The 18494-nt window shown below is 49.7% G+C and overlaps 1 protein-coding gene and 1 long non-coding RNA gene across 6 annotated transcripts in view; one reads left to right on the top strand and one right to left on the bottom strand.

Annotated features, from left to right (window-relative positions):
• LOC120093545 (uncharacterized) overlaps positions 1-8152 on the bottom strand; it is a 9439-nt gene extending 1287 nt beyond the window's left edge. Inside the window, exons 1-4 of the long non-coding RNA XR_005486805.2 lie at positions 7837-8152; positions 2700-6015; positions 1155-1835; positions 1-680 (exon numbers count right to left, since the gene is read on the bottom strand). The exon at positions 1-680 is cut by the window's left edge and continues 5 nt beyond it. This is a non-coding gene — a long non-coding RNA (uncharacterized LOC120093545). The remainder of the gene's footprint in view (positions 681-1154; positions 1836-2699; positions 6016-7836) is intronic.
• The window catches only part of Chst11 (carbohydrate sulfotransferase 11), a 218457-nt gene extending 204890 nt beyond the window's left edge, over positions 1-13567 (top strand). For 4 of the 5 annotated variants that reach the window (XM_006241200.5, XM_063263437.1, XM_039079035.2 and 1 more), the window contains one exon: positions 8585-13567. In XM_006241200.5, coding sequence (XP_006241262.1) covers positions 8585-9439 — 855 coding nt within the window. In that variant the 3' untranslated portion in view covers positions 9440-13567. The remainder of the gene's footprint in view (positions 1-8584) is intronic. The other variant, NM_001108079.1, reaches the window with a different exon arrangement.
• The last annotated feature ends 4927 nt before the right edge of the window (positions 13568-18494 follow it).

Raw genomic sequence — 18494 nt, 5'->3', positions numbered from 1 at the left:
TCTGGGCTCCAGGTTGTCCGTGTGGCTGTTGTGCACAACTGTGTGTCCTCCGCTGTGTCCCAGATATCAATGCAGGCGCTTACATTCCTCAGCTAGTGAATTCAGGCATGCTGGTCCCAGTGGCGCCTCCCTGTGGCCTTTCTGGTACACTGCCTCGAGGACCACAAATGGCCATCTTCCATGAAGCATGACAAACGTCTTAGCAGGAGAGACACTAATGGGTTGGCACAGTGCTGACCCTCCTTTTTGAGTCCTGCGAGTATTAGGCACCAAATGCTTGAGACACACAAGACGCTTAGACCTGTGCCAGCAAGTGCTGGAGACAGGGAAGGCTGTATTCCTTCATTATGGTGAAACTGTTGAAGACAGGCCAGCTAGAGACAGTGAGGCCTGCTGCTGGGAGTGGTTCCTTGGAGCCCAGGTTTGTGGGTGACTTTTGGGAGGGGTAGGAGGTGTCTAGCAGGCGGGAGAGGGAGGAATACTTTGGGGCGGTATCTATAGGACTGGCCCAATTCTAGCCTCTTCCCCACCAGGAACAGTGTGTGGGTAACTTACAGAAATGAGGGAGATGGGGTGTTGTTGAAACCTGCTGCTCTATTAAGAGAAAGACCAGGAGGTGTCAGAGATAGATCAACCAATAAAGTGCTTGCTACACAGGCATAAGATCCTGGCTTCCATCCCTAGAACCCAGAGGGGAGAAAAAAAAAACAACAAAAATTCCACTTGAGCGTTATGACATGTGCCTGTTATCCCAGCATGGGGGTGGAGACAGGCGGTCCCTGTCCATAGCCCAGCAAACCTAGTGAGTTCCAGGCCAATAAGAAACGCCGTTGTTGTTGTTGTTGTTGTTGTTGTTGTTGTTGTTGTTGTTGTTGTTGTTTTTAAAGGAGAGTGACAGACAGCATCTAAGGAATTATATCTAATACCCAAGATTAACCTTCACACATGCATGCACACACATACACACATACACACGTGCGTGTGTACACGGATAAATAACCCTTTGGGAGCTCTCTCAGCTCACAGTTCTTTTTTTTTTCTTGGATATTTTATGTATTTACCTTTCAAATGTTATCTCTTTTCTGCCCTCTCCCATACCCCCTCCCCCTGTGAGGATGCTCCCACTCCCACCCACTCCAACACCCTGGCGTTACCGTACACTGGGGAAAACCAGCCTTCACAGGACCAAGTGCTTTTCCTCCTATTGATGCTGGACAATGCCATCTTCTGTTACAGATGTGGCTGGAGCCATGGGTCCCTCCATGTGCACTCATTGGTTGGTGGTTTAGTCCCTGGGAGCTCTGGACGGTCTGGTTGGTTGGTTGATATTGTTGTTCTTCCTATAGGGGTGCAAACCCCTTCAGCTCCTTCAGCCCTTTCTCTAACTCCTCCATTGGGGTCCCCGTGCTCAGTCCAATGGTTAGCTGCAAGGATCCTCATCTGTATCCGTAGGTCTCTGGCAGAGCCTCTCAGGAGACAGCTGTATCAGGCTCCTTTCGGCGAGCACTTCTTGGCATCAGCAATCGTGACTGGGATTGGTGTCAGCCCACAGTTCTAACACCCTGAACTCTCCGCCTGCCGTACAGTGCGTTAACTGTGCTGATAGCTCATGTCTGTGTAGCCAGGCAGTTGCCACTTTCCTCAGCCACTGCCCAGCCAGGAAGTCGTTCCAATTAACGCCTGTCAGTCATTTTCTGTCAGTGAGCTACCAGATCTCCCTGAGTCAGGCCTCGTGTGCAGATGACAGATGTGTCTGGTGTTCACGCAGAGCCCACTCCCAGAACAGGACACCCAGTCAGTAGTTCTGCAGGTGTAACAGAGCCAACAGAGCCGATCTGATGGAAATACAATGGTTAGGAACAGATGCCTGGGCCACCCACACTGGCCATACAGCCAGGTCCCTAAGGTGGACTCAAGGGGTTACAGTGACAGGATGACACAGGGGATCTCAGTGCTCAGCATTCAGGTTCAGTCACAGCTTTGCAGCCTGGCTCTACTGCCTGCCCCCTCCCAATCCTCCACAATGACGTTAAACAGAAAGTGGATTTCTAATTCCGGGGGCGTTCACGAGACGCAGGCATGGTGCCAGGTGGTTTCTTCTGAGGCCTCTGTCATCAAAGCAGCTCCCAGAACTGCACAGCTATTGTCCCCGTGGTACAGAATGGGGAACCAAGGCCCGAAGGGCTCAAGGGGCTCAGACAAGATGTTCAGTAAAATATGCTGAGTCTCTGGAGAGAGGCAGGACAGAAACCACAAAGCCAAGGTGTCTGGTCAGAGGCCAGGAGAACATGCAGGGTCAAGCCACACACCCCCACCCACCTGTCTCCACAAAATATCACATGCAGCCCAGCCCCGTTGGGGCTGAAAATATCACAGGCTGAGTGAAGCCCCCTGTCGCCTCCCTCGGCCCCACCAGCTTCCTTCCTCCTGTCCAAGTGACTTCTAAGGTCCCCAGAGTGTGTCAGCCAGCAGGTGCTGAGCCTGCCTGCCCCTCTGATTTCAGATTTCCGAGGGCCCAGCCTCCTCAGTGTCAGAACCCTGTCCCTCCCTGTCCGTGGTCCCTGTACTGGGCCACCATTCATGGGAAGCCAGACCAGCTTGGCAGTGGCCCCGTTTCTAAGTCTGAACCCCTCTGCACCCAGCCCAAACCTCCGGAAGCCCAGAGGCTCTCGATGTAAATAAGGACCCTCCAGCTGCACCTGGCTTCCTGGAAAAGCACCCCAACTCGCAGAGCCCTTCCAGCCTCTCCTGGTGTCTTCACCCTCCAGCATGACGTGATTGCTCCTCCTGTTTCCCCGGCTGACTCAACAGGTTAGGAAGCTCCAGGGTCCTCTGCTCATCAAAGCTCTTGCAATCAGAGCCAATTTCTCCTAAGACGAAGAGCCCATCTGCTAATGCTTTTGTGGAGCCCGACTCTGGCTGGAAACCTCAGTGGGAGGATGGGCCAAGAGCAGCAGATGCAGGCACCAGAGGAGCACGCAGCCTCTCCAGTCACGAAGAACATTCACAGTCCCTTCACCCCCGAGTCACTGACACGTTCCTGAATCTGTTCGTGCATTCGTGTATCACACTCACGAGTGCATGCACACACTCATACATGCATGTGTGCACCGACTTGTGTGCGTTTATGCATTTGCACATTAATTCAGACAAACTTTTGATGAGTATCTACTATGGGCCAAGAACTGGTAATGTAGCAGAGGACCAAAAAAAAAAGTGGGAGACACCTGCACCCTGGAATTAGCATTTGAGGAGGGAGAGAGGCCAGAGCGAGTGAATGGTGTGCGACATGCACACAAGAAAGTGTCTGTTGCAAGAGAGGAGCCAGAGAAGGGGTCAAGCCTCAGGGCTTTCTCTTGATAGACTGAGTGCTTTCTGCAGGATGCTCAAGCCTGGCTGCTTCCACCCAGCTTTTCTTCTTCCCAGGGGTCCTTAAACTGAGTACATAGGATGCAGCAGAGGCTCCAAGAAGGCACCTTCCTGTGAGTCTGACAGCCCTCAGATGCCAGGGAGGACACCATCCGCCTACTCACAGACAACCCCAGCCGTAGCAGGCCTAGTGAAACTTGACAAGGCTCACACCCAGGTTCCAGCTTGACCCTAGTATACGTGTGACTCTAGGCCCTCTGAAGCACCGTGGTTCCTAACAGAGCAGTACTAGGACCCTAGGACCACTGGCAAGAGCCGGAGGAGTTATATCAGACCTCTGGGGTAGGAATAGGACCCTACCTAACAGGGCTGTTAACAGTCCACCATGATACCTGTGAACTGCCAGCATTGAGTCCCCAGGTGTGGCTTCAGACCCCAGGAGTCACACGAGTCAGTGTCTCAAAGCGGTCTTCCAGAACTCGAACGCCATCCCCGGTTCCTACCTCTGGGACCTTGAGCAAGCTGCTGCGTCTTCCCCTGTGCCTCGGTTTCCCTCCCTGTAAGTTAGGAAGGCTGACGACACCTGCTTCAGAGAGGGCGTGACTCCTATGCAGTAAGTGCTCAAATGCAGCTAGAAGACACGGTGCTTGTGTCTGCCGGGGGCTGTGGTTTCTACATCAAATCCATCCATTCCGGAAGACCCAAGACAACAGGTGACAGACAGCAGTGCCACTGTAATGAGGGAAAGACTGTGTCGCCTCCATGGCACTGGTATTACAAGCGTGCACCGCCAAGCCCAGCTTTTGGTAAGCGGGCTTCAGGGAATGAACTCAGGCCCTCGTGCTCACAGGCAAGGGTGTCACCAACTGAGCCATCCCCGTGGCCTTGAGTTCAGATTTTTGAATTTCGAAGAAAGGGCCGTTGGGAGTCAGTGGAAGCTTCCAGACTTACCTCTTTATCTGGTTTTATCTGCCCAACCACTGTCAGTGAGGTGGGTTCACTTGGGTGTGAGTACTGCATCCAGAGAACACGGACCTCACAGGCCGACCCGGTCTTCCTTTTAAGATAAAATGGAGTAAAACTTTAAAGACTTCTTAAAACAACCCCTGAGCTTGCTCCCTACACTAATTACAGCTCCCTTCCAAAATGTCCAAATTAAAAATAGACATCAAATCCAGCCGGATGCAGCCCAGAGCCAGGAGCTGTGTTCAGGCCATCCTAGGCGCTGCCCTCCTCCAGCCTATACTTTGAGGACATCACAGGGAGATAAAAGGAGTTGGCGGCGAGGCAAGGGTAGAATCCCTTGGCATCCTACGGTGAACTGTGTTCTGTTATTAAGGGTGGCTGTGAATCGGTCCAAGATGTTAGAATACTGTCATTTCCACATAACACGGGTCTGCAGCTCTCAGAGCGTGGTCCGGCCCGGCAGCGGCGTTTGGCATTTGGTTGAATTCTCTCTCCCACTCCAACTCATGTTAAATTCAGATGCCCCAGCCTGGAGGACCCCAGGATGTGACTGTAGCTGGAGAGAGGTTGCTCAGACGGTACACTGGTTCAGGAGTGTCTGTCAGGGGAGAGGAGAATGGGAAGAGCCAACAGGAGAGGCCATCATGGGACCAAGGAATGAGGCCTCAAGGGGATGCCACCCTGGCGACTTCATCTTGGACTTCAGCCTCTATTACTGTTGGGGAACACACTGCTATGGGTTAAGGTTCCCCTGAAGTATCTTGGACAATTTTGGCAGAGGAACTCTGGCAGACCCTCTGCCCTGCCACACCTCCAGCTATGGCTGGAAGCCAGGGATTGCTGGAACAGGCCCTGAGGGTGAGAAGAACTAGCATGAACTATCACTGATGCTGACAGGAGCCAGTGCAGGAGAGGCTGACAGTGCAGGGGGGTGAGGGCTGCTCCTCAGGGCAGATTCTCTTTTCATGGATTCTGCTCTGTAAGAGTCTCAGTGGGTTCCTTCCTTCCTTAAGAGAAATGGGACCGTACATATCACCACCTTTTGTGGACAAGTAAGAGTGGCTCCCAGTGTTGGCATTCGGTAAACCAAAGACCCAAAGTGCCCTTTGAAGACACTGAACCCAAGAACCCCTACCCTCCCAACTGGAGTTTCTGAATCCCTGAGATCTGGTTCACTTTCTGACCACAAACGATCGAAATGCCTTTCTCTCTGATAACGAGGGCAAGGAAGTCCTGCCTCGTTCCCCGCTTGGTGCGTGTTGCTTAGAAGCTTACAACCAAATAAGATCCTTAATCCCGACCCTCAAAATTGCACACAACCTCTCTGCTGCGATCGCCTGAAACCCTTCTGAGAAACAAAAGACAGGGAGAGGGGAAAGAATAAGAATAGAGCAGGCCCAGGTCTACTCACTTGGCAGGATCACAAACCCCAGCTTTGTAACGCCGATGGACTGTGGTCGGCAAGCAGCCATGTTCCCTTCCAGTGGTGGGAATAAGCTTGTTTGCCGCAAACGTGCCTTCTTCGTCCCTTTGTCTTCTGCTGTCCCTCAGATAGCCAAGCCCCTCAGACAGCTCCTGAACTGTGCATGGACCGTGTGCGGCAGATGTGTTATTTGCAAAAGTTATGAATTACTACAGCTCCTGTGAGCCCTGGTTGGAGATGAGAACGCCATCCTGTAGCTGGGAAATGGGGACAGGATGTTAATGGTTTTTTAAGCGGCACGTCATAACTCTTCATTGTCCTGTGAGTGAGCGTTCAGGCTATTCTCCGAGGTCTCTCCATCTCAGTCTTGACATTCAAGCAAAGAACGTCTGTCTCTGTCCCTCTGGCCTGTTCAGGACTCCCCTAAACCCCTCCAGATCTCTTAAAGCAGGCTTCAAAGAGGCCAGGTGGAATTCCCGTGGCCTCAGGTTCTCTGTAAGAACTCATCGCTTTCACACTTCTGTTATGGTGGTTTGGTCTGATTTGATTTATTTAATAGTATGGGTGTTTGTCATCCTCAAAGTACATCTGTGTAGTATGTGTGTACATTGGTGCCCTCAAAAGGTGTCGGATGCCCTGGAACCAGAGTTACGGATGGTCGTGAGTCACCACAGGGGCCTCGAGAATTGAGCTTGAGCGAGCAGACAGTGCTCTTAACTCTTGAGCCACCTCTGCAGCTGCATTGGTGATACCTTTTGAAACCATTAAGCATTTCTGAGTTCTAAGCCCCACCCTAGATAGCCTAGCTCCCACCATGTGACGTCAGCGTACTGGTAACTCATCGATGTCCTACAGGACACCAGGACATCCCATCTTATCATCTTGCTAGTTAGAAATAAGCAAAGAAAGAAAATATGTATCCATCAAGTGAGGTCACGGGTGGGGGTGGGTGAGTCTGCAGTACTGAGCCCCGAGGCTGGACGGGGACTGTACCTAACTTTGAAGAAGGCCAAGACTTTATACTTTCTGTTTTAAGAACCTTCTTTTTACAGTCAAAGAAGGCAAGGCTCACTGAAATCGGGGTCCCTGTCTTTGGGCCGTTCTACACAGGGATGAAGGGTGAATCAAATTCTGATCAGCATTGGAGGTTCAGGGCTGGCTTCGTAGGACCCACCTGACCCCTGGGCACCACTGATGTGTGTGTGTGTCCAGTGATGTAGACATTCTAATGATCCTCCTGTAGTCTCAGGTCTCGAGGCCACTTATAATCTGCCCTGAAGAGGCAGTGGCCATGGGACAGACAATAGTGACCTGTGGCCACATGAAAGGTGTGAAGTAGACTCAGGGTTGGGCTGTGAAGGACACCAAAGATGGCATGTTCTTTTGCCATGTGACAGAAGATGTGCTGGCCAGGAAGAACAGTCAAGTTTGTGTCAATAGCAATAAGTGGAGAACTCAACAGGGCCCGGTACAGAACACTGGCAATAGTGAAAGGTGAACAGTTGGTTTCCCGGCTGTGCCCTCTGTTTGGAATGGGTGGGATGTAGGCATGAAGATGGGGGCAGGTTGGGAGTGGACTGTGGGTGTCAACAGGCAAGCGTCTGAATGGAGACCTTGTCCTTGTGGTGAGGAGGAACACAGGGACTGTTCACCACCTGCCACCCCAGAGCAGTGCTACACAGCCCCAGGCCCTAGTTTCTCCAGAGCCTCAAAGTCAGGGTAAAATTCTGTTGATATTTAAAAGGGAGGCCATGTTGCACAAGCCCACTAGGTAAATGGCAGGATGTGCCAAGCTAGCTAACAAGGTGTCCCCACTCCACATGATCTCTGAGCCTCAGCATGTTGGGAACTAAAATGGTGACCAGGACAGAGTAGATTTTTTTTCTGTCTGGGCGAATGACTGGTTCTGACTGGGAATGATTGGCCATTCTAGCTCCACTTCTGTTGCTATGATAAAATATCCTGACCAAAAGCAACTTAAGTGAAAGGGATTTACTTGGTGTCTTAGTTAGGGTTTCATTGACACCATGACCAAGGCAACTCTTATAAAGGACAACATTTAACTGGGGCTGGCTTACAGATTCAGAGTTCAGTCCATTGTCATCATGGCGGGAAGCAGGGCAGCATCCAGGCAGACATGGTGTTGCAGAAGGAGCCGAGAGTTCTACATCTTGTTCTGAAGGCAAACAGAACAGCAGCTAGGACAAGGGTCTTAAAGGCCACACCCACAGTGACACACTTTCTCCAACAAGGCCACACCTATTCCAACAAGGCTACACCTCCAAATAGTGCTATTTCCTGGGCCAAGTATATTCAAACCACCACACTTGGTGGTGGACTGTAGTCCATCACTGGGAGGAAATAAAGTCAATCGTACTCAGGCAAGAGCAGAGGGAAAATAAATGCACCCTTGCTCACTTGCTAGCTTTTCAGAGCCCAGCCTAGGGAATAGTGCTGCCCACAGGGGGCTGTGTTTGCCTACGTCAGTTAACATTGGAGACAGTCCCCCATAGACATGACCACAGAGCAATCTAATCTAGGTAATTCCTCATTTAGACTCTTACCAGACAATTCTAAGCTGTGTCAAGTTGACAGTTGAAAACTAACCAGCACGGGGATTGGGGATTTAGCTCAGTGGTAGAGCGCTTGACTAGAAAGCGCAAGGCCCTGGGTTAGATCCTCAGCTGGGGGGAGGTGGGGGAGGCTAAATCTCACCTCACCCTTTGGAGTTAAATTCGTTCCTGGCAAACCCGCCTCCCATGGTAATCCCAGAGAACTGTTCTAAATAAACACTGATTTCTCCCTCCTCCTTTGTCCCCTCTGCAGCTGGAGCTCTCCAACACTGCCATCCTGCACCAGATGAGACGGGACCAGGTGACAGACACCTGCCGGGCCAACAGCGCCATGAGCCGCAAGCGCAGGGTGCTGACCCCCAACGACCTGAAGCACCTGGTGGTGGATGAGGACCACGAACTCATCTACTGCTATGTACCCAAGGTGGCGTGCACCAACTGGAAGAGGCTCATGATGGTCCTGAGCGGCCGGGGCAAGTACAGCGACCCCATGGAGATCCCAGCCAACGAGGCCCACGTGTCGGCCAACCTGAAGACCCTTAACCAGTACAGCATCCCAGAGATCAACCACCGCTTGAAAAGCTACATGAAGTTCCTGTTCGTGCGGGAGCCCTTCGAGAGGCTGGTGTCTGCCTACCGCAACAAGTTCACGCAGAAGTACAACACCTCCTTCCACAAGCGCTACGGCACGAAGATCATCCGGCGCCAGCGGAAGAACGCCACGCAGGAGGCCCTGCGCAAGGGGGACGATGTCAAGTTCGAGGAGTTCGTGGCCTACCTCATCGACCCCCACACCCAGCGCGAGGAGCCCTTCAACGAGCACTGGCAGACGGTCTACTCCCTCTGCCACCCATGCCACATCCACTACGACCTCGTGGGCAAGTACGAGACGCTGGAGGAGGACTCCAATTACGTACTGCGGCTGGCCGGGGTGAGCGGCTACCTGAAGTTCCCCACCTATGCAAAGTCCACCCGAACTACCGACGAGATGACCACGGAGTTCTTCCAGAACATCAGCGCCGAGCACCAGACACAGCTGTACGAAGTCTACAAACTGGACTTTTTAATGTTCAACTACTCAGTGCCAAACTACCTGAAGTTGGATTAGAGGGCTGCGGGGGGCGGGGGGGGCGGTTGGGGAGAGGGAGAGAATCCTGCTTTTTAATTTAAGATTTTTATTTGTCAAAAGAATTCTATGGATACCGGGTTATTTTGTAAGTTAATATGCCTTTCGGGGGAGATGCTGCGAGCGGCATGGTAAGAATTATTTAAAAAAAAAATCCTCTGTGGGGAAGGACAGCTGTCTTTGCAGGGGAGCGGCGTGGATTGGCCCTGTTTTTAGAAGCGGACCCGGCAACACTGTCCGCAGGGTGTCCTTGTGTTCTGGTGAATCCCACAAACTGTGCGTCCCATAAAGTCTAATGAGTCTTATTTATGGTTATTTAAACGTGGTCTCTGTATAGGCTTCTCACTGTGTCAGCAGCCTGCTCCTGTCTTTCTGGAGGAAAGGACAGTCTGTGCCTTGCTGGCTATGTCTGGTTTGGGGGGCGTGGTTACCTCCCCACTGTCCCGTGCGGAATCCCACGGTGACAGCTGATGGATTACCACCGTTCAAGAAACACTGCTAGAAATAAGTACATTGTCCTTGCGGTAAGAAACAGGGATGAGACTGGTTCAAACCGACTGCTAGCAACCCCAAAGTCCCTTGCGGTAAAGAGATGCAAATTTTTTAACCCAAGAAGAGAGCGGATGATAGCAATTTCTCTTCACCAAAATTAGCAGGCTCTAAGAATAGTCTTTTTTGTGAAAATCTTTAACTGGCACTTTCCAGTTCTAGCGAAGGCAGAATAATGGTTACTTTATAGTCATTAAGTATTTATTGAGCATATACTATTTCCCAGGCTTGACTGCAGGTAGAACGTTAAGTTGAAACCAGGAGCCTTGGCCTTCGACAAGCTTTATGTGAACACAGGGCATCCATCTCAACAGTGAACCAATCCCCAGCCTTATGGTCTTCACACAGGCTTTGGACTATTCTCAAGTGGCCCAGAGAGTCCATGACCCCAGCAAATTTACATTTTTCCACAGCTCAAATTTGAAAGCCACACATTTGGATCGGGCCACTTAACTAGCTAAGTAGTTCACTGCCCAACACAAGAAATGGCAGAAACCTTTTTCATCATGTATATCTATTGCAGTTTCTTGGAAGTAGATGCCTATAAGCCACAGTATTCTCCAGGCACAAAGATGGAGGACCACAGCGATCGATTAGTGATGTCTGCCTTGGCTAAGGGAAGGGGAGAACATTTGTCAAGTGCCTCCTACTGTGATCTCCAGTCCACATCTTGTCCTGCCTGCCACTTAAAAGAGTGTGCTCCATATGTCTGGAGACCAGCAAAGTTCAGGTGTGAACGTCAAAGGTGGCGTGTTGGTACCCACAGGCACATGCAGACCCTCCCGTGTCCTGTGTTGGCAGAGTGTCTTAGGACCTCCCTTTCCTCCAGAAGGCTGGAAACTTGCTGTTTCCCGTTCCTTGCTGATCAACACCCAAACCTATTCCTCATTTCTAGTTGTTTCTGATGCTTCTTGGTTGACATTTGAGCCGCATTCCCATTACAGCCAGTGTCCGGGTACGTAGCAGGTGCTGTACATAATAGTTCTAATGATGGGGAGGGAGTAGGGTGTAAATTTTGCTTTTCTGTGTTTTTGTGGGTTTTTGTTTGTTTTGATGCAGTACAGAGTGAAGGGGTAAGAATATGCTGAAAAACATAAAACTGAATAATTTATTCACAGAAACTATTAAAATGGTATTGTTGGGCTCACAGCAAGCCTGACAGCAGCTGTAGCTGCTACTCGTTCTCACTGAGGAGATTATTTTATTTAATGTGAGGGAGATGTGAGGCAGGGTGGCTGGCTGCGGCTTCTTATAAAACGCAGGTACCTTCCCCAATGTCTCTCCCCTCGCCTTTGATAGATGGGTTTATGTCATGTGCTTGGCTGTCCCTGAAATAGGGGGGGGGGGCTGTTGTCCTCAGAACCCGGGCTTCCGCCCATGTGACAGTCTGTGATGTTGCTGATGCATGTGCCACAGAGCCCAGCCTCTCCAGGAAGTCAGTTTGGAGGAGTTTGTGGTCACATATCCTTAGAAAACAAAACTGAGTCAGGTTCCTCTCTGCAGGAATTTTTCAGAGCCTTGAATACGTACGTGGTCTGCCTTGTGAATCTCGGAGAACGTAGCATTTCCGGGCTGCGTGACCTGGGTGTCCTGCATGGCAGACCATGTCTTACCTGGTTTTTCACACAGTAGCCTTTGGTGAGGGTGATCTAGCCTGTCAGAGGTCTGCAAAGATTGACAGCTGCTTCCTAGGTCCTTCCACAAATAAGCAGAAACAGCATCTGCATGGGAACTTTATCAGAATTGCGCTTTACCTAACTGGGGTGGCTCCATCCAGACACTGCCCCCAGACAGTGATCCCGCCCCTCCAAGCACAGTGGAGGGAAGTCTAGGGTGTCGTGGAGTGGGGCAGGTGGCATAAGGATGCAAAACTATCTCCCACTCTGTGGCCTTCAAGGCCGCTTGGTGGTGACGATGGCCTCATGGAAAATACTTCTCACTTCCACCCACAGTTTGGAACTGTTACCCGTGTGCTTCTGGAGTTTTTAAATGGAAATTCGTGTTGACTTCCATGTTTCTCATTTCTGTTTGTCTGTTGTCTGTGGTACAGTGCTGTGTGCAGATGGTACTCACTCCATTCCTCTCTAATGTGAGAAAGATTGCCCTTCTGGGGACAGCGTGTCAGTACGCTTCCAGAGTGAGGGGCTCTTCCTCCTGTCTTGTGTTCACACTTCGTAGTGACAATTTTTTAAAAAATGTGTACCAGCTCGACTGTTTATTGTAGAATGTAGAAAGGATTCTGTGTCCCTCGCTAAAGACATCCATTGGTGAAGTGTGTTTGGAAACCCAAGTGTTTTTCTACTGGAAAAACGATGTTGAAGAAGCTTCCTCTCGCATGCCTCTCGTGCTTAGCTAGAAAGGGGGAACTGTCCCAGCTCTGAGCCACTGTTCAAAGGTGCAGCTGTGTTTTTAGGACCAGATACAGGCAGAATGGTAAGCACATGCCTGCTTAGCTTACCCATTTATCAGAAAAGTTTAGAATACGAGCCACAGGGGTCCCTGCCTACAGTCCCTACAGCCTCCCCCTGCCCCAGTACCTTTCTCAGCTGGTCTGGGAATAATCGGGGCAGCCCATTTGACGGGGTCTCTCTCGGTCAGGCCTTTCCTCCTGGTCCCGAGAGCAAGCCTTTCTCTTCTGTGTGTTCAGCCACAAGGAGAATTATGGGAACCAGAAACTTCTCTCCGGCCAGCCCTTCTGAGGACACAGGTCCTGCCCATGCTCCAAGAGTGCTCCTGGACATTGTGTAAGGCCCTAGGACTCTTAGCTCAAATGATAATGATTGCATTGCTATCCTGCTTTAACTGACAAAACCACAGAGGTTTTGCTTGTTTCCCTACTCTCTTCCTCTGCCCAGGCCTCCTCCATACATATACAGGCACACATGGGTATGCATACACACACTTGCACAGTAGACATACACACACACATGCACATATGGGTTTGCACACACATGCACATGTGGGTGTGCACACACACATGCACAGTAGACATGCTCACACACACATGCAGACATGGGTATGCACACACACATGCACACATGAATGTGCACACACACATACACAGATTGCCCGAGCCTGTGCACTCCTGGTGCCCAACTCCCATCCTGGCCCACCTCTCTGTCAGCAGGACTGACTCCATCACTCCCTCAGGTTTTGCCCACCAGCATCCACCAGCTTTTCCCTCAGCACAGCCCCTTTGAATAGACAACAGGACCTTCTAGAACCAGCTGAGCCCTTGGACAGCAGCAGGCAACTTTTGATCTGCTCTCATCGGGTACAAAGGGTGGTATCCGTATTCTCTTCTGAGCATGCTCAGTAAGGCATATGGACATAGAATTTAACATCCCTGAGGAGTGTGTGTTTTTTACATATTTGTATGCAGTCGAGGAGGGCCTGTTGTAGAATTCTCTCCCTGTATCTTACTATACTGTTAAAGAAGCTGAATTCCATGTTGCCAACAGATGCGTGAAATGTTCCCGAAACTTCCTCCAGGAAAAGCCATTCAAGCCTGATTATTTTTCTAAGTAACTTCAATTAAATTGAAGAAAAAAAAAACCAGAAGCTGTTTTCTGTGTGTGGACTATTTTTGGCTCATTAATGAAAGACTTGCAGTGGGGTGGGGTTGGCAGTGCCCTTCAGCCTGCACATGCTCTGCCATGTGTGTGTGAGTGTGGAGATGAGACCTCTGCTAGTCACTCAGCCAGGGTGAGGCTCCCTTCCCACCCCTCCACCCCCCAGGGACCAGGTCCTCTGATAAATGGATGGGTGGAAGCTTCACTTCATTCTGCTTTTCTCAAGAAGTCTCTATGCACACTGGAAGATCCTCTGGTTAGTGTGGTCCTGCCACCCAGTCGAGAGCAAGGCAGTAAAGCCCCCCATGGGTGGTGGCAGAGCCAGTCCTCACACCCTACGCCCTGGCACTGAGCAAATGTCTCCCTCTGAGCAAATGTCCATTCCTACAGCTAGGAAACCACAGAGCAACTGTGCAGACTCAACCTCTGTTCCCTCCTGATGTGCCACATCACTTCCTGTGACTTCAGGGATAGTGTCTAATTAATGTGACTGAAACAGCTTAAGGAAAGAAGAGCCTGTTTTGGCTCTTGGTATGAAGGATGCACAGTCGTGGTAAGGAGGGTGTGGCAGTTGGTCACATCGCATCCACAGCCAGGAGGCTTTCAAATATGAATGCTGGTCAGGCTCAGCTCACTTTCTCCTTTTTATTCAATTCAGAATCCCAGCCTAGGGCACGATGCCACCCCCAGTGGCCTTATCATCTTAATTAACTGAGTCTGAAAACACCTCTCACATGCCTAGAGGTTGGTTCCCATGGTGATTCTAAATCTCCATTGAGTTGATAACCAAGATTAGCACCACAGTTGGGCATTGTCTTGGTCTGCTTTCTGTTGTTGTAACAAAATATTTGAGGTGGTTAAGTGGTAAGCACGCTTATTTGGTTCGTGATTTGGGTGATAGAATTGTGTAGCTGTCCTAGAAAGAAAAGAAAGCCTTTGTGTCCATCATGATATAACAGAAACGGGAAGAGAATGGCCACCTGCAGGGGGATCCAGCAGGAAAGAGGGACTCAGGAGCCACCTTGGGATTCTCCATTCCCTTCAATGGCTTCCCCATTCCCTTCAATGGCTTCCCCATTCCCTTCAATGGCTTCGTTACCACCCGATAATAGATCTTGAGGTACACACTCATTTGCTATCCAAATCCCGGAATCTTTTAGCTTTGTCTTTTAGCCCAAATCACTTCCCTATGTTTTACACACACACACACACACACACACACACACACACACACACACACACACAAATCCCACTTGAAAGCTGTTTCTAAAACCCAAATCTCAGAAAAGCCACATAGAACAACTGTCAGTAAAACCAAAGGAAGAGACACTTGGTGGACTGGCTAGCTTGGAATACCAGCATTCACTGGGACAGGAGGATTGCCCTGAACTGGACATAAGCCCGAACAAAATGGCATTATAGTCTTTCAAAAAACAATGTGTGAGTGTATGTGAATGTGTATGTGTGTGAGAGTGTGTGTGAGTGTGTATGTGTGTATGAATGTGAATGTGTATGTGTATGGTGAGTGTGTGTGTTTGTGTGACTGTGTGAGAGTGTGTGTGTGTCTGTGTGAAAGTGTGACTGTGTGTGTGTAAGTGTATGTGAATGTGTACGTGTGTGTGAGTGTGTGTGTGTATGTATGAGTGTATGTGAGAGTGTATTGTGTGGTGTGTGTATGTGTGTGGTGAGTGTGTGTGTTTGTGTGACTGTGTGAGAGTGTGTGTGTGTCTGTGTGAAAGTGTGACTGTGTGTGTGAGTGTATGTGAATGTGTACGTGTGTGTGAGTGTGTGTGTGTATGTATGAGTGTATGTGAGAGTGTATTGTGTGGTGTGTGTATGTGTGTGGTGAGTGTGTGTGTTTGTGTGACTGTGTGAGTGTGTGTGAATGTGTGAGAGTGTGACTGTGTGTATGTGTATGTATGACTGTGTATGTGTATGAGTGTGTGTGTTTGTGTGACTGTGTGAGAGTGTGTGTGTGAATGTGTGAGAGTGTGACTGTGTGTATGTGTATGTATGACTGTGTATGTGTATGAGTGTGTGTGTTTATGTGAGAGTGTGACTGTGTGAATGTGTATGTGTGTGTATGTGTGAGTGTGTGTGTGAACATGTTTGTGTGTGAGCATGTATGTGTATGTGTGTGTGTGAGTATATGTGTTTGTGTGAGTGTGTCTATGTGTATGAATGTGTATATGTATGTATGAGTATGTGTGTGTCTGTCAGAGTGTCATTCCTCAGATTCTATCCACCGTGTATTTTGTGACAGAGTCACTGGGGCTCACTGGTTTCAGCAAGGCTGGCAGGAGAGCCAGCCCCAGTGTTGGGATTACACGTGTACATTTCTGCGCCCAGCCTTTTTCTCACATGAGTGTTAAGCTATCTAACTCACATCCTCTTGCCTATGTAGCAAGTACTTGACTGAGTCCTCCTACTCGGCCCTTGATTGTTTTCAGCCACACCATATACGGCTCCTGCTGTGTCCACTCACCTGCTGTCTTTGTCACCAGCAGAAGAGCTCGCAGCCATTACTCCTGTCACTATTACTCTTGGGGTTGAGAAAGGCCCAGACCTCAGGGCTTAGTCACCTCAAAGGAGTAGGAAGCCAGTCAATCAGACCGAGTGTGACTTTGCCAGCTAACCCAGCCCTGACCCTTCAAGGACACTGCGCAGGTCCATGGGAAGCAGAGCAGATGAAGCCCTGGCTGCATCTACTTCCTTGAGCGATGACTGAATGGCTTGTCTGCTGCCAGCCTTTCAGTAGGAAATTCCTATGGTGTCACGGGCGCCCTCTGTTGGACACTGCAGGAAATGAGACTGCGGCTTGCGTGGACGAAGCCCTCTTTCCTGGCCACGCCCCCAAGAGACAGAGACGGGTCTTTAGGGGAAGGGACAAAGTGCCCCGTTTTGAGAACAGGTAGATTTTCCCCAACGGATGACTTTTCAACAGTCTTTTAATAAGAACATTTTCAAATAGACACACACATAAATAAGACAAAAGGACTTTTGAAAGACAGAATTAGTTATACCCAAATTCCAGTCAGAAATCAAAGTACGTACTTCTTGTATGGTCTGCCAGGGAGACAAGGAGGCTCTTCATTAAAATATGGAAATAAAAAATAGCTTCTTCATTAACGAGGTGCTGCTGTTTCTCCTCCTCTCCTTCCTCTTCCTCTTCCTCATCTTCCTCCTCATCCTCTTCCTCCTCCTCTTTTTGTTTGTTTATCCAGGGCTTGAATTTGATGTGTAACAAAAGATAATCCTTATATTCCTGATCCTTCTGCCTCTGCTTGCCAATTCCTGGAACCACCAGGCATACAGTTCACACCCAGTTTTGGAATTGAACCCAGGGACTAGGCACATGCTAGGCAAGTGCCATACCACTGAGCCACCTCCTCGGTTCTTCAGCATTATTTTCAAGATGATAGAACAGCCTGGTGTAGAAACCACAAAAGCTTTGGGATCTTCCCCACTGGTATGAAGGGGCCTGGCCTAGTCAGACCCTTTACCTATTGGGTCAAGTCAGAACCAAGCTGAGGACAGGAAGAACAACAAACTGCCAGTGCCAGAGTGGGCTCTGGGTGCAGAGCTACTCTGCCTGGTCCCAAACGCCTCAAGGGGCCTTAGAATGTTTGCTTTCAACGTGGCCTTTTCCAAATTCGGTCTTTCTGTCTGCCTGTCTGCCTGTCTCTCTCCCTCTCTGCCTCTCCCCCTGTGTGTGTGTGTGTGTGTGTGTGTGTGTGTGTACACACTTTTATCACAGAGCACATGTGGAGGTCAGAGGACTGCCTTGAGTCACCCTCGCCATCCTTGTCTTAGAGTCTCTCATTGTTTACCGGTGCACACACTCTGCTTGCTGCCACATTTGCATCCACAGTCTCCTGTCTCTGCCTGCCATCCTACCATGGCTGCACCGGAATTCCAGACTCATGAGCGACTTTATGAGCCTCTTCCAGCATTTTAGTGGATTCTGGCGACACAAGCATAGGAGAGAGTTTAGCTTGGAATCCCATTCGGCTTGGGGTCACGCGTGCTCGCACGCATGCACACACACACACACACACACACACACACACCTTGTAACAACACACTCTGCAGCCTAGTTCACTTGCATATGCTATATATTTAAACCCCTCCAAAAAGCAACCTCAAAGCCTCCCCGCTCCCAGCATCAGGCTGCAGGTCCTCACAGCCCTGAACAGTAGCACCCATTTTTGCCACTCCAGGTAACAGTCAAATTTAGTCACCTTCTATTCAAGTGTATTCATGTATCTATACATGAAGAACAGAAGGGACGATCTGGTCTGAACTGGTTTGGGCTACATGCACAGTAAAGCAGAAATGTATCCTCCAGTAACCTTTTAGAGAGAAGCCCCTACTTAGCATCTTGTGCTTGTGCATAATTGTGTGTGCATAGTATTAAAATCAGGTGCATTGTGGGAAAGGATATGTGTAACAGGGAATATGAATATATGACCTAACCTGTCAATCAAAATAGAGAACCACCCAAATTACCCCCCTTAGTAACCAGCTCCTCCTCCTTAGCCCCAAAGAGTAACAGGGTTTGATTACTGTCACTCAGGTGGCCTGCTGTCAATCTTAATAGGACATCCCTCTGTATGCTACACTCCCGCTTCACTCTGAACAAAGTTACCTTGCTTCTCTGCAAGTCCATGTGAATCCTTATTTTCAATTCTTTGCCTCAGAGACCAAGAATCTGGAAACCCTTAGACAAGACCCCAGCCACCAGAGTCATGGGGATCCAGACTCAGGCTGTTAGACTCGTCGCCTGGCTAGTACTTTCCTCACTGAGATCCCACGCCCCCAAATTAGGAATTCTCTCCTCTGTTATTACATTTCCTGTATTTACATGTGTGGCGGTTTGTGTGTGTATGTCAGAGTACAGTTGGAAGACATGGAGC

The sequence above is a fragment of the Rattus norvegicus genome, chromosome 7 (assembly GCF_036323735.1).
Source record: "Rattus norvegicus strain BN/NHsdMcwi chromosome 7, GRCr8, whole genome shotgun sequence".
In the NCBI taxonomy this organism is placed as follows: Eukaryota; Metazoa; Chordata; class Mammalia; order Rodentia; family Muridae; genus Rattus; species Rattus norvegicus.
The sequence above is the reverse complement of the archived record's forward strand: the minus strand, read 5'-3'. Positions and strand labels throughout refer to the sequence as shown.